At 48.1% G+C, this 15,023-nt stretch overlaps 3 protein-coding genes and 1 non-coding gene across 4 annotated transcripts in view; 2 read left to right on the top strand and 2 right to left on the bottom strand.

The window, feature by feature from the left end:
• Positions 1–47: 47 nt before the first annotated feature.
• On the top strand, positions 48–5,366 carry clcn4 (chloride channel, voltage-sensitive 4). The gene is made up of 12 exons (XM_063877642.1): positions 48–226; positions 737–891; positions 1,131–1,230; positions 1,335–1,522; positions 1,658–1,780; positions 1,985–2,191; positions 2,318–2,398; positions 2,499–3,044; positions 3,252–3,438; positions 3,527–3,925; positions 3,996–4,212; positions 4,281–5,366. Exons 1-12 carry the CDS (start codon positions 211–213, stop codon positions 4,369–4,371), a joined length of 2,310 nt encoding a protein of 769 aa, XP_063733712.1. The 5' UTR covers positions 48–210; the 3' UTR covers positions 4,372–5,366.
• Positions 5,367–5,371: 5 nt separating this feature from the next.
• LOC134860823 (high affinity cGMP-specific 3',5'-cyclic phosphodiesterase 9A-like) lies at positions 5,372–9,712 on the bottom strand. The gene is made up of 14 exons (XM_063877645.1): positions 9,563–9,712; positions 9,123–9,272; positions 8,667–8,706; positions 8,398–8,494; positions 7,898–8,040; positions 7,745–7,804; positions 6,968–7,145; positions 6,761–6,883; positions 6,588–6,680; positions 6,322–6,389; positions 6,153–6,255; positions 5,959–6,063; positions 5,720–5,866; positions 5,372–5,583 (listed from the first exon to the last, which is right to left on the bottom strand). Exons 1-14 carry the CDS (start codon positions 9,648–9,650, stop codon positions 5,497–5,499), a joined length of 1,482 nt encoding a protein of 493 aa, XP_063733715.1. The 5' UTR covers positions 9,651–9,712; the 3' UTR covers positions 5,372–5,496.
• LOC134860827 (CLIP-associating protein 1-A-like) overlaps positions 8,681–15,023 on the top strand; it is a 32,777-nt gene continuing 26,434 nt past the window's right edge. Inside the window, exons 1-5 of the mRNA XM_063877648.1 lie at positions 8,681–10,632; positions 11,234–11,606; positions 14,250–14,328; positions 14,410–14,513; positions 14,587–14,678. Coding sequence (XP_063733718.1) covers positions 11,409–11,606; positions 14,250–14,328; positions 14,410–14,513; positions 14,587–14,678 — 473 coding nt within the window. The 5' untranslated portion in view covers positions 8,681–10,632; positions 11,234–11,408. The remainder of the gene's footprint in view (positions 10,633–11,233; positions 11,607–14,249; positions 14,329–14,409; positions 14,514–14,586; positions 14,679–15,023) is intronic.
• LOC134861190 (U4atac minor spliceosomal RNA) lies at positions 13,411–13,539 on the bottom strand. The gene has a single exon (XR_010165381.1). It is a non-coding gene; the product is annotated as a U4atac minor spliceosomal RNA (small nuclear RNA).

Genomic DNA, 15,023 nt, shown 5'->3' with positions numbered 1-15,023 from the left:
AGCTGGTTTTCCAAAATCCATCTTTCCCAATACACGATCTTTGACGGGTCTGAACCGGTGCATTGTGGGAAGCCGTCTGTGACGCTGTGTGTTTCTTGACATATCTAACGCCGCCTTTCTCTCCAAATGCACGCTGAAAATGCAGTGCATATCCAGCTTTAACTAGCTGTGACTCAGGCAGCGTTCAACCCGCGGTCTCCAGGACGCAGCATGGAGGCTGGAGAAGGTAGGCTGTCCGACGCGCCTGCAGCTAGCTGTGCAGGCTAACGTCATCCTCTCTGCAGCATCCACAGTGGGTTCCAACATGGGTATTATAGCCACATTATGACGTCAGCTGAAAAGTCACTGTTATAAAGCCTGCTTCACATATCTGCATCATTCTGGAGATTAGCGTAAAGGTGTTGCCCCTCGTGTCTCTTGACTTTAGCTGTGGCATTCAGATCAATATATTTTTGCTTAATTTACTTATTTAGTCAGCTGATGGCCTGAGAAAAATAATCTGCATAAACCAAGACATTGGTTCAAAAACGCCAGAATGGTCTTGTTCTATTTCCTCCAATGTTTATATTTCCCCAGACTGAATGTCTCTGGGTCTGGACACAAAAGAAACCCACACTTTGAAGACCTTAAGTTAAATGGGTAGAAATAATATTTCTCTGACCAATGAAGTGAAGGTGGGATCACAGCAGTGGGAAACGTATGCACCGCAGTACAGGTTGTTGTGCCCCTGTGCCAGGTGTCAGCGGCACCACGCCCACAGAGGAGATGAACGGAGCCGGGAACTTGATGGATTTCCTGGACGAGCCTTTTCCTGACGTGGGCACCTACGAAGATTTCCACACCATCGACTGGCTGAGGGAGAAATCCAGAGACACGGACCGCCATCGCAAGGTTTGCCATCGATATAAATACTGTTCAGGCTCCTTATGCAGCAGGGGTTCCCTTAGTCTGCTCCCTGCTGTAGAATGGATTAGACCTTCACTCAGGGTTCTACCTGGTGAATCCTTAAAGCGTTCAGACAGACAGGGTGAGAGGAGAATAACAAATGGGCAGCAGGGGGTAAGACACCAGTAAATCTATGCAAACGTTGTGAATGAATAACCCTAGTCCCTCTGCTGTTGGTGTACCAGATCACCAGTAAGAGTAAAGAGTCCTTCTGGGAGCTGATCAAGAGTCTGCTGGACGCCTGGTCAGGATGGGTGGTGATGCTGCTCATCGGACTGCTCTCAGGTCAGGTCACAGTACTCTGCTGTATTCAGTACCCTCCTGTTTGGACCCTAGTGGGAAACGTTGTAATGTCTTGAGGCGTACTGACTGAAACCTGGTCCTGGCAGGCACGCTGGCCGGAGTGATTGACCTGGCGGTGGACTGGATGACGGACCTGAAGGAAGGCGTGTGTCTGACGGCCTTCTGGTACAGCCACGAGCAGTGCTGCTGGACGTCCAATGAGACCACCTTCGACGACCGGGACAAGTGTCCGCAGTGGCAGAAGTGGGCCGAGCTGATGACGGGCCACGCTGAGGTCAGACCAAACTAAAACAGAAAAGAGACTAAAGCCACGACTTGAGACTCACCCGCTGCTTTCAGGACTCATTCATACAATTAGAGAAGATGCCATAGATTTCAGCCCCTCCTATATTTGTCTTTCTTCTCTCAGGGAGCGGGAGCATACGTGTTGAACTACTTCCTGTACGTCCTGTGGGCTCTGCTGTTTTCCTTCCTGGCCGTGTCTCTGGTGCGAGTGTTTGCTCCGTATGCCTGCGGCTCAGGAATCCCCGAGGTCAGAGACACACCGCCGGATCCCTCGTGCAAATCCTGCACATGTTCATTCATGGTTTACTGTTAAAGTTGTAAGATGAACCTGAGCTAATGAGTCTATTATAAAGTGTGGTTCCAAAAGACAGACAGTCAGAGCAACCACTGACCACACAACTGTCAGACCTTCATAAGTCTGGTAGTCAAAATGTATTTATTTTGTGTGCAGATCAAGACGATCCTCAGCGGCTTCATCATCCGGGGCTACCTGGGGAAATGGACCCTGCTGATAAAGACGGTCACCCTGGTTCTGGCGGTGTCGTCGGGCCTGAGTCTGGGGAAAGAGGGCCCGCTGGTCCACGTGGCCTGCTGCTGCGGGAACCTTTTCTGCAGCCTCTTTTCCAAGTACAGCAAGAACGAGGGCAAGCGCAGAGAGGTACGCCGCTCAAAGGGAAATCAGAACGAGTCGGGTCCACAGAGGCCTCAGAGTTCTACATGCAAACATTAGTTATCAGATTAGGAGCGTTGTTGATTCACCGGACTGACTGCTTTGTCCTCTCAGGTGCTGTCAGCAGCAGCAGCAGCCGGGGTGTCTGTAGCCTTCGGAGCGCCCATCGGAGGAGTTCTGTTCAGCCTGGAAGAGGTCCGATAAGTTCCCCTGCCCCCCAGGCTGTGTTCCTTTGCTGTTCTCTTTCTGGTGCACATGCTCATATTGTTCCTCTCCCCGCCCGTCTGTCCTGCAGGTCAGCTACTACTTCCCTCTGAAGACGCTGTGGCGTTCGTTCTTCGCTGCCCTGGTCGCCGCCTTCACGCTGCGCTCCATCAACCCGTTCGGCAACAGCCGCCTGGTGCTGTTCTACGTGGAGTACCACACGCCGTGGTACATGGCGGAGCTGGTGCCCTTCATCCTGCTGGGTGTGTTCGGCGGCCTCTGGGGGACGCTGTTTATCCGCGCCAACATCGCCTGGTGCCGCCGGAGGAAGACCACGCAGCTGGGCAAGTACCCGGTCCTGGAGGTCATCGCTGTGACGGGCATCACCGCCCTGCTGGCGTTCCCCAACCCATACACCCGGCGCAGCACCAGCGAGCTCATCTCCGAGCTGTTCAACGACTGCGGGGCGCTGGAGTCCTCGCAGCTCTGCGACTACATCAACAACCCCAACATGAGCCGGCCCGTCGACGACATCCCCGACCGCCCGGCGGGCCCCGGGGTCTACAACGCACTGTGGCAGCTCGCCCTCGCGCTCGTCTTCAAGATCGTCATCACCATCTTCACCTTCGGCATGAAGGTGAGTGGGAGGGAGACCCGGAAGTATGACCCTGTGTTTAACCCCATATTTACCATATTTACATGTTCATGTTTTAACTCCGTGTTTGAACCGGACGAAGAGCTTAGTGATGGGGAGTTTGCCCCCCCCCCCCCCAGTGGTAGAAAGTTCCTAGAAAGATGGCGCTATAAACCCACAGACAGCCTCTGATTCTGCACCCCCCCCCAGATCCCGTCGGGTCTGTTCATCCCCAGCATGGCGGTCGGCGCTATAGCCGGACGGATCGTGGGGATCGCCGTGGAGCAGATGGCGTACCACCACCACGACTGGATCATCTTCAAGAACTGGTGCCGGCCCGGTGCAGACTGCGTCACCCCGGGACTCTACGCCATGGTGGGGGCCGCCGCCTGCCTGGGTGAGTGGATCCTTGAGCTCTTCCCCCCAGCTCTGCAGCCTGCGGAGTTCCAGATGTGTAATATAAAGCACTGTGTTTATCCCTTCAGGGGGGGTGACCAGGATGACGGTTTCCCTGGTGGTCATCATGTTCGAGCTCACCGGCGGGCTGGAGTACATCGTGCCCCTCATGGCCGCCGCCGTCACCAGTAAGTGGGTGGCGGACGCCTTCGGGAAGGAGGGCATCTACGAGTCTCACATCCAGCTCAACGGCTACCCCTACCTGGACGTGAGGGACGAGTTCACCCACCGCACCCTGGCCACTGACGTGATGCGTCCCCGCAGGAACGACCCCCCCCTGGCCGTCCTCACGCAGGACAGCACCACGGTGGAGGATGTGGAGACGCTGATCAAAGACACCGACTACAACGGCTTCCCCGTGGTGGTGTCCCGGGAGTCGGAGAGGCTCATCGGCTTTGTGCAGCGCCGCGACCTCACCCTCGCCATCAGTAAGTCTGCATGGGAGGGGGTTGTGTTTAAAGATGATGTGAAATAACCCCCGCCTGCTCCTCCCTGCAGAAACCGCCCGGCAGAAGCAGGACGGCGTGGTGAGCAGCTCCGTGGTCTACTTCACCGAGGACGCGCCACAGCTGCCGGCCAGCAACCCGCAGCCCCTGAAGCTGCGGCGCGTCCTGAACCTCAGCCCCTTCACCGTCACAGACCACACGCCCATGGAGACGGTGGTGGACATCTTCCGCAAGCTGGGCCTCCGCCAGTGTCTGGTCACCAGGAGCGGGTAAGACCTGGGGGAGGGGTCCTGCAGCAGGGGAAGACAGACCTCTGACCTTTCTTCTTTCTGTTCAGGCGTCTCCTGGGCATCATCACCAAGAAGGACGTCCTGCGACACATGGCCCAGATGATGAACCAGGACCCAGAGTCCATCATGTTCAACTAGCAGCTCCTCTGACGGTGTAAATACTACTGAATCCTCCACCTGTGGAAAGCCCCAGACCCAGAACCACCTCGCTGTAGCTTCAACCTCTCCAACCCTCCGGGGACCACCTGAACGCTTCACCGCCTCATGTTGCCAACAGCGCTGAGAGCTTGTTTAAAGAGTCCCTCCTCTCGTGCTGAGTTCAAGGGAAGCGTTCAGAAAGGGAAAACCCGGAGCTTTAGATAAGCACTCCTCGCTGCACCCCAGACACAGAGGAGCCCCGATATCAAGATAAGGGATCCTCAGAGTCTCTCAAAGTAATTGAAACGGGACCACTTATTATCTGATAAAGTACCACTGAGTTGATGTAGAGGTGGGGGTTTGGGACTGCTGCCCTCTGTGATTATTATTTCTGTGTTGCTGCCATATTTATATTAACGCTGCTCGTCTCCATGTGAAGTTTTACCCATCAGTGTAGCGTGAGTCTGCTCCTCCGACTCAAAGGGTTTCCTTATTGCTTTGCTATAATCACACTTTCAATTACGGTCCCTCATTGCAGAGGAAGGTCTGATTGGTTTCTTGTAGACATTTCAGAAAGTAAACGAAGAAGAGAAACGTTCAACTGATTGTAAAGCTGGTTAAAACATGTTTCTCATTGGCTTAAAAACTGAGCAGGGAAACTGAGCTCCTCGGCCTCCAACCTTTTAAAAGCTGCTCATATTTTTGAACATTTCCAGCTCTTAAAGAGTAGTTTCTGCGCCCCGTTCCTCGACTGCACGCTCAGTGTTCCCCTCGTGATGGTTTAGCTCCAAACAAAGGATCCACCTGTGGTTTCAGATGCCAACACACTGTATTGAAGGAAGACCTGTTGTAAATATTACAGATTTATTGTGAGCATTTCTTTATGGCTTTTACCCCTCAATATTTATCAGACGCATCGCTCGTACAGGAAACACATATTTGCACTTTTTTCTTTTTCTGACTTTGTGAGAAATAAACCCTCAGACGGTGGATCATCATGGTCTGTGCTGCGTCTTCTTTTAATGTGTACAAGCTTTACAGGGATGCATTTCATTCATTTAAAAAACTTCCCTTTAAATAGGTTAATATTGCTCTAACACAGTGAAGGTCAGCTCCTCCTCTTCCTCACGCTGTGCTGGCCTCCTGGTCCCCGGCCCTCTCCAGGTCGGAGTAATACTTCAGCGCCTGCAGCACCGGCTCCACGATGTGTTGCTGCACAAACACAGAAGCAGAAACATGTTTTCCTGGACGGATTGCCTCTGCAGTGCTCTCTACATTACTCACAGGTCGGATCTCAACATCATCCTGTCAGGAATCTCTCTCTTTGACTCTTAACAGAAGCTTTCACCTGCAGGCAGGGGAACAGCTTGGTGAGCTCGGAGAAGAGCGGCAGCAGCACGAAGCGGATGAAGTTGGTCTGAGACGACGGCCTGGACACTTTGTCTCGGTCCATGAACGGAGTCACCGGTAGACCCTCGAGTTTCTCTGTGTCGCTCTGCACAGGAAGCAGGTTTTATTTCTCTGGGCGACACTCCTCCAGCTCCCAGTTATTCTGCAGGACTTTGAGGTGTTTGTAAAGTGTTGTACCTGGTTGAAGAACTCCTGCAGCAGGCAGTCCAGCCAGGGCTCGGCCACCGCCATCGGCCTGGCCTCGTTGGAGATGTCGCTCACCTTCACCATGGTCTTCATCAGCTGCAGGCAGCAAACACAGCAGTACATTTCAATTAGGACCTCTGATTGCACCCCCCAGTCTCTGTGAGGAGGAACAGGCCTTTCTTTACCACTTCCTTGTGCTCCTTGTTGGTGAAGTCGAACACGGGCTGCAGGCTCCTGAAGCTGTGGAGGATCTCGTTGTGTCTCGCCATGTCGGTGGCCAGAATGCATCTGAAGAGAAATACATCATGAGTCAGAGTGGAAGCGGGACGGGGACAGGAGGGGTCGGGGCCTCACCTGATCATGCCTCCTCGGATGTGTCTGTAGCGCTCGTTGCTCAGGTTCTGCAGGATGTTGCACTCTGGCTGGAAGCACAACGTCTCTCTTTAAAACATCTGGGAGGTCAAGCATCTGTATTCAATCGGTATGTAGTGTCTCCCTCTGATTGGTTAGCTGTTGTGATTGCTCAGCCAGTTTAGAGATGTCCCGCCCCCTTAGCCTATTGTACAATGTGTGGGAGTGCAAGCCAATAGGAGCGTGAGTGTTCCGTTGTGATTGTGTACCTTGGCCATGATGCCGAAGGCGACGGCGCAGTGGTGGTTTTCCAGCGGGGAAATGTCATTGTAGCGCAGAGCCAAGTCTGTCTGAGCGTTAATCTGTGGGATTAATAATCAGAACATAATAACACACACACACACTTCAATGAGGACACAGACGGGGAGGGGAGGGGGGGGACCTGGTAGACGTTGTTGTATCCGGGGTGGTCGAGGTCGTGGCAAAGCGCCGAGGTCAGCATGATGAGCAGGTCGACCCTCGTGAGTTTACTGCGCAGGTCCGTCAGCCAGATCAGCCCGTACATCTGCAGGACACACACACTGCTCAGGGTGTGTCACACAGGTGTGTGTGTGCCATCTGAGTGACCTTCAGACAGGTGTGTGTGTACCATCTGAGTGACACAGAAGCAGTGCCTGAAGTTGTGGAAGGGGATGTTGTTGTAGTGGCAGAAGACCTCAAACAGGAAGTTCTGCAGGACGTCCAGCTCGATGTGGAACGCTGACAGGAAGTCCAGGTCTGTGAACATCACCTGCAGGAGCACCAGCATCTCAGCCTCCTCCCACTGCCTGATCACTCACACACACACACACACACACACACACACACACACACACACACACACACACACACACACACACACACACACACACACACACACACACACACACAGAGGAATTCTGTGTTGTGTTTAACTTTACATCTCTGCTCTGATTGGTTCAGCTGATAATGTTGAACAGAGCTCGATTTAATGAGCAGGCGTTGGGTCGCCCTCTTGTGGCTGCAGTCAGTAGCGCTTTCAAAATACAAGCTGTGTAATATTGCACTGCGGCCACAGGAGAGCGCTGTGCTCGTCATCGCTGGTGCTGGTGATCAAATACTACATTTATTAATACATTATACACAATAAGTCATACAATTAGTGTAAAAATAACTGAATATGTTTTCTGCTTATTGCAGGATGTTCAGTGTGCATTGTTTGAATTGTTAGCAGATTAAATATACTTCTTGACTGGATTATAATAACACATGTTCCAGCTGCAACATTTACAAAGGCTTAATTGTACAGAATTATACACATATATCAGAATAAAAAACAGAAATACTTTCGTTGCTCCATATTAAATACAAACTATATAAATAAAACAATGAATACATTTTCACTCACCAGTTGTCAAAGATGGGAGTTTTCAGATGCTCTCGCACTTCTTCTGTCACCTGCAGTGAGCTACGGCAACACGGAGAGGACATCCGTCAATCAATGAGTATTCTATACCACATATAATGCAATTTAATAAATAGTATGTTCTGCACGTGTCACCTCATGTTCAGGTACTTCCTGCGCACCTGCAGCCGCTCCTCCTGCACGCTCAGCTCAGGGCTTTTGGGTTTCTGGGAGACCTTTGGGAGCTTGTGGTCTCCGTCCTCCTTAAAGAGACCCATCCAGCTCAGGTGCTCCACACTCTGCAGGAAATACAACACAAAATAACTCTCACAATGAACCAGTGCATCATTAGGAAAGCATTTGAAATCCCTCTGTTGCTCCTCTAATTAATGATTCAAGGTTTGATTGAGCAGCCTGACCCCTGTCTCTGAAACTAGTTGAACTTTAGGGTGTTGTGTCTGAATGAAGTACTTTGCATTTTAATATATTTAGAGGGTTATTTTGTTTGTGGTTGAGGAGTTATTTCCTGGTGCTGTTCCTTCACAATGAAAGCATGTGTTGTGAAGGAGCTACAGGAGCTTTTATTTTGTAACAAACACCAGTTTTAATGTGTGTGTCCTGCAGGTGTGTGAGGTCTCATCCTGAGCGCTTCGGACCTCCAGCTTCCTCTTGAAGGACTCCACCTGCACCTTCAGATCACAGAGGAGATCCCCCCCCACCTCCTCCATCACTCTGCTCTCCAGGTGCTGCAGCCTGCACACACACACACACACACACACACACACACACACACACACACACACACACACACACACACACACACACACACACACACACACACACACACACACACACACACACACAGAACAAAATGAGTGTTCTCTCTCTCTCTCTCTCTCTCGAATCGATCCCATGATGCACACACCTGTTCTCCATGGTGTCCAGCTCCTGTGGCATCCCCTCACCTGCAGACAAACACTAAATAAATCACTCGATATAAAAAGCAATGGTTTCTGTTAAAGGAACGATGATGAAAGAGGTTATTCATGTAGAATCAGAAATGATTTTAGTGTAAATCATAAAGGCCAATTCATTATCTCTCAATCAGCTAATTGATTGATTGTTCTTGATTTGTGTTCACTTTATTTTACTCTAAAAACACATTAAACGTAGCTCTGTTGTGATTGGTCAACCACTTAGAGATGTCCCGCCCCTTAGCCTACAATGTGTTGAAGCACTAGCCAATAGGAACGCGAGTGTTCCACTGTGAAGTCACTATGTTCCGGAAGTAAACAAAGGAGTCCAATGGAGGGGTGTTTGTATATCTAATGAATATTATGGGATGTTTTCTGGTTGTTTTTCTCCCACATGAGTGACTCACGGTTGAGCTCGGCAGCCACCAGCTCCAGCCGGTAGCTGGACTCCGGGATGTTGGGCTGCAGATTGGGCGATATGTTCATCAGACGGCCATCAGCGCTGAACATCTTCAGGACGTGATGAGGAGACGCCTCCGCCGCCGCCCGGAACAACGCTAAGGAACCACGGGAGGAATCACAGTTAGAAAACCGCACAAATACAACACAATATTTAGCTTTTCTTTCCACTGGTCAGCTGTTCTGGAAGCTAAACACTCGACGTGTCACCAGTGCTTCATATGTGCTGTTTTTTCCTCTTCACATCTCAAGAGGAGCTGTCAGAGACACATGCAGACCCTCAGCAGGCCTCAGCAATGCCATACTCATTACCCTCTATTACAATTAACGGCATGTCTGAATAAAAATGCATGTATGAGTTTTAGATCTGCAGGAAAACCAGACTCACCTTTGACCTCTGCGGCAGAGCAGTCGGGGCTGAACTCTGCGAGCTCCGGCCGCCCGTTCACCAGGAAGTGGATGATCGTTGTTGTCATCCCGGCTGCAGAAATGAGAGTGAGACCCCTCTCTCTGCACACTGACAGGTACAGAGACGCCTGCAGCTGACAGAGAACCACCCACGTATTACCAAACATGCATTCAGGACGCACACTCAGGGGCCTCAAAGACAAGGAACATTATCTAAGAGACACAAAATGACCACAAGTGATGGAAAACAACCCCCAAAAGATACATGGTGACCTCAAAAAGACTCATGATGACCTCAGAAAGACTCATGATGACCTCAGAAAGACTCATGATGACCTCAGGAAGACTCATGATGACCTCAAAAAGACATCAAATAAAGACAAAAGGTCCTTAAACAACTTATAACACACACATAGTGACTTTAAAGGTACATAACATGACTTAAAAAGAACCGTAATTACCTATGAAAGACATGAAATGACAACAACGAGACTTATACGATATTGTATCTGACAATAGGTCTGTTCAAATGTTTAATGAATGTCGTATATTATATTTATAATTATTTATTGTGTTAAATTTCGAGTTTTACAACAAAACACACAGATATTTGGGGGGATTTGGGCTGCACTAATCTGCTATAAAACCATGTACTTTTAATGTATGGGTTACTATTGACTCCCCTCCAACAGCAGGGGGGTATGCTCATCTAGAGTGAGTAAATAAAACCAGAGAAGAAGAAATGCTGTTTTGCAGCGGGTGTAGTGGCGCGCCGCTGCCGGCAGGGGTCGCCTTTCTGCGGCTTCAGTCACTGCAGTCTGTCCACCGACATGCTGGGATTTATCGGGGAAATAAAGGACGTTGTTAACCTCTTGAATCACCATGAATAACGTGTGAACAGTCCGTGGGTGTGTGTGATTATTCAAACACGTGCGGAGGAGTAAAAGTAGTTTAAAGTGCCCAAAAGAAAGTGAGTTATTGCCGGCGAGTAACGGTACTTTGTGGCCGGAGGAAGCGTCTCCTCTTCGGATCTTTTCCTGGGATCATCCGGTGAGTGGCTCTCTGGATCAATGACTCATGAGTGATAGAGACAGCTGCTGATTGGTTACATTGTAGCGGTGCTGCGCTTTGATGTTGGCGGCTGCTATCACTTTGATCACCCTCTGTATTTTCAATGGGAGCTGGCTAACGGTGAGCTAGCAGAGGAAGCTAAAGCTGCTACAGGAACTGTTTTCACCTTAAACCAGAGAATCAGAAACAGGAAGGTTTCACACAGACGAGGAATTCACCTTGGTGTGTATGATGCATAAACAAAAACACAGTTAAAGCAGATAAAAAGTAAAAAAACTACCAAAAAAAGTGCTGAATAATCTGATTACTCTCTGGGATTACCTCAATATTATTTAGAAACCACAGAAATAAATAACAATGAGAAGTTTTTAAGACAACAATGGGACCTTATATTTAGAAGAGATTTAGGCTTGAAAAATGTTTCCTCTAATTGTGTTGGTTAGACCTACAACATAGTAGAGCATGCTGTAAAACACATGAATTAAATCAGGGTCATAGTTCCTGCTGAGCCCCCCCTCCCTCAGTTATATTAAAGTCACCTGTATGAATCTCTATTTAACCTGTTTCTTATTCCCTGCAGGAGATGAAGAGCAGCAGCCGGTGGTCCGGTGCTCCTTTCAGCTCATCTGCTCCCTGCCTCCTGAAGATACTGAGAGCAGAGTGAACAGGGTGTCCTGCAGCAGATCCAGATCCTGCACACTGTAAGAGTCCCCTGAACAATCACAGGGGAAGAGGCCGGCTGCACACAGGCAGGCATGGAGGAGGTGAGCATGGAGTCTCTGCTGGAGCAGGTGATGCAGAAGGACCTTGGGGGCAGGCTCCAGGTGGGGCAGGAGGTCACGGAGCTCATCCTGGCTGAGGAGAGGAGCCCCGACCTGGAACAGGACCAGAGCTTGGTGGACCGCATGGTGGATGCTGTGGCCAGCTCTTGGGTCAACTCCAGCAACTTCAAGGTGATGTAACACACTGAAGCACGGGGGGGGTGGGGGGCTTTATTGTCAGACTCTGAAGTCCCAGGTTCCTGCAACACTGCAACATAGATATGTAAGACATAAAACAAATAAGCACCAATCAAATCACATCTTAGTCTTAAAGGTCTGTGATGTTATGTGCAAGACGGATATTAAAGGGTTAAAGCTTGGATTCCTGCAGGTGTCTGGGACAAGCTGTCCTCAGGGAGCGCTTCAGTCCTTTTGATCCCCATCACTGACATGGAGTCTGAGAGACCCACCTGTATCTGCCCATCAATAATACATATACTCTGCAGGAGGCTGTCACCAGGCTGCAGGATTTGCATGCCTTGCCTGAGCGTTACCATGTGATGCATGCAGAAATGAGGCAGCCGCTGCACATTAATCAATACATGCAGAGCAGCGGTGGGTCTGCTGATGTCTTATTCCCACTTCACTTGATCTGTAATGAGCTCCACCGATGCTAATGTATACACAACGGGAGAGAAATGAAACCCTGCTTCCTGCAATGAGATTTTCCATAATTCTTGCACTCCCAATAAGCACATTTCCCATTTAGAAGATCCTTTTCAACATGTACAGTTACCTAAAGTGCTTTAACTTGCTATGCATCATATTTATCCAAATTAAAATCACTTCCTATTACAGACGCAACTCTTAGGGACCTCATATTGATGTGAAATGTGGATTTAAAGGTTGATCACACACACACACACACACACACACACACACACACACACACACACACACACACACACACACACACACATACATACATTCCAATCGTATGGCTGCTTCCTGTGGTGTAATGGGGCCGAGGCTCCCAGGCGACGGGGGTGTCAGCGGCGGCTTAATTTACCCGCGCCATTAGCCCAGTTTCCGTGTGGTAGTAAAACCTTCAGGTGTGTGTGTGTGTGTGTGTGTGTGTGATGGAGGAGAGTTAGTGTCTTGTTATTGATCGAGGGCAGCAAGCAGACAAGCTTTATCTATCAGCTGTTGATAAATGCCCTTTAATGGTCCTGAGCGTGTTTATTGTCCTGAATAAATGTCTGTGATCGGTCACTACACTCCGAGGACACTTATCTTATTTCAATGACTGATTTACCTGCAGTGACATGTAGTTGAAAGGGCTTTTAGACACTTTATTACAGCTTTATTGACAAGTATGTTCACACATAAAAGACATGTTTGGTGTATAATAGTGCGTAGAGTAAGGAGGGATTAAAATGTGAAAAAGTATATAAAGATCGTTGTAAAAAAAGTCCAAATATGAAGCAAAAAAGCATATTTCAAAGCATTTGAACACCGATACAGCCTTCAGACCAGAAACACATGATATACATTAAATATGATTAAAACAAGGTCAAAAATATAAATAATAATACAAGTAATGGTGCAGTTATGTGAGGGCGGCATCAGTAGTAGTATGCATGGTGGAAGAGGAATTCAGATCCTTTACCTTTAAATAAAAGTACACAAGTATTATCAATAAATGTACTTATAGTACTCCTTTGTGGAATTATGGCGTCCATGAGTTGTTGTGGTTGTTGGTGGTGCTGCATTTAACTGTCAAAGACAAAACATGCATATCTCCTCCTTTAAATGCAAACATGTCAGCCTGAAAGCTCACTGTAGTTCAGTAAATGTAGTGGAGTGTTCAATGGTACCACTCCTATCCCTTGCCGACTGTTCGTAGTTGCTGTGGTGTAGTACCGCTCAGCGTCCAGCAGAGGACGCCATTCATTTCCTTCCACATGTCTGCGTGTCTCTCTGCGTTTCGTAGAGATGTTCCAAAAATTGCACCTCAGCCCGAGCGCGGAGCCCGGGTGATGCGTGAGTGTTGCTCTGGTGTCAGCAGGGCGGCTCTCACTATCCGTTCATTGAGCCTCCCGTTCCACCCCATGACAAGGAAAGCTGTCGCGCCGCTGACTCCACGCTATTTATGGAACGCAAACGCCCCCTTCACTCATGGTGCCGGATAACTATTATTTTTTACTTCATAAAATGAAAGAACACATGCTTATATGATGGGTGTGTATCATAAAACCTGTGATCTCTGATTATTTTGTAGTTCCTTTAGTGGATTATCTTGGTTTAGACTCATTACCCATGATGCTTTGCAGGTCCTCATTCAAATCCATTGCTCTTCATTGAGAATCTAGATACTGAGTTTGGATTTGAGACGCTTAATGCATTTAGGAATAAAATATAACATATAAAATCAAATAGAATAAACATATGCAATACAAACACAACATAAACATATTTATGTTACAATGTTTATACAGAGATATAGAAGAAATACAAAACACATATGAGTATTAAACATAACAGCTTGAATACAAATGTGCAATAGAAAAATTAAATGACATACAAATATTTATATCAACATAACAACCTTTAGGTATAAATAAATGTGCAATAAATATATATTTTTTATATACAAAAAATATATATTTAAGCAGAAATGAAATATAATGTAGTAATGCATTGTGTATATATACAGTACATGGGTGTGTTTTGTTCTGTCTATGTTGGATGTTGATGCATTTCATCAGCATGTTGGTGTTATTTCTCTTATTGTTATCTGTATCTTTCTTATTGTTATTGATGTTTGTGTGTCAGGTGGTTCTGCTGGGGATGGACATCCTGTCGGCTCTGGTCAGCAGACTGCAGGAGAGGTTCAGGACGCAGGTCGGGACAGGTGAGGCTCTTCTATCTCTTGTACTTTTGCACGGATGAGATTCTTAATTGTTGTAATGTATAATCTGGATTCTTTATCCAGTTCTGCCGAGCCTCATGGACCGCTTAGGAGACGCCAAGGACCAGGTCCGGGACCAGGACCAGGCACTGCTGCTGAAGATCATGGACCAGGCTGCCAACCCTCAGGTCTGTGGAGGTCTTCCTCGTGCAGAGGCTTTTACACTGACTCACTATAACGAGTGCTTCCATGTGTTTCCAGTTTGTGTGGGAGCGCATGATGGGGGGCTTCAAACACAAGAACAACCGCACCAGAGAGGGCCTCTGCCTCTGCCTCATCTCCACACTCAACGTGTAAGAAAGCCCTTTAATCACTGAAATAACCTCATTAACTATCATTTAACCAAGATGTATCGTACAGAACAGAAGGCCAACAGGCTCAACTCATAATAATACCGTTTATTTATGTTTGGTTTTATTTCTCGATATATTTGAACGCTAACTTACTCACTTTCACGCTCTTATTTGGGAGGAATCTTCTCATCATTGTCTAACCTATAAAATATCCATCTTTTAAAGAATATTTCTACACTTTGAAATACTTTGTTTTGTACAAAACAAAATACTGCAAAATATGATATTTTATAATATTTAAAAAGCACCAAAGGCAGCAAATCTCCACCTTTAAGAAACTGAGCT

The sequence above is a fragment of the Eleginops maclovinus genome, chromosome 24 (assembly GCF_036324505.1).
Source record: "Eleginops maclovinus isolate JMC-PN-2008 ecotype Puerto Natales chromosome 24, JC_Emac_rtc_rv5, whole genome shotgun sequence".
NCBI classification, from domain to species: domain Eukaryota; kingdom Metazoa; phylum Chordata; class Actinopteri; order Perciformes; family Eleginopidae; genus Eleginops; species Eleginops maclovinus.
The sequence above is the reverse complement of the archived record's forward strand: the minus strand, read 5'-3'. Positions and strand labels throughout refer to the sequence as shown.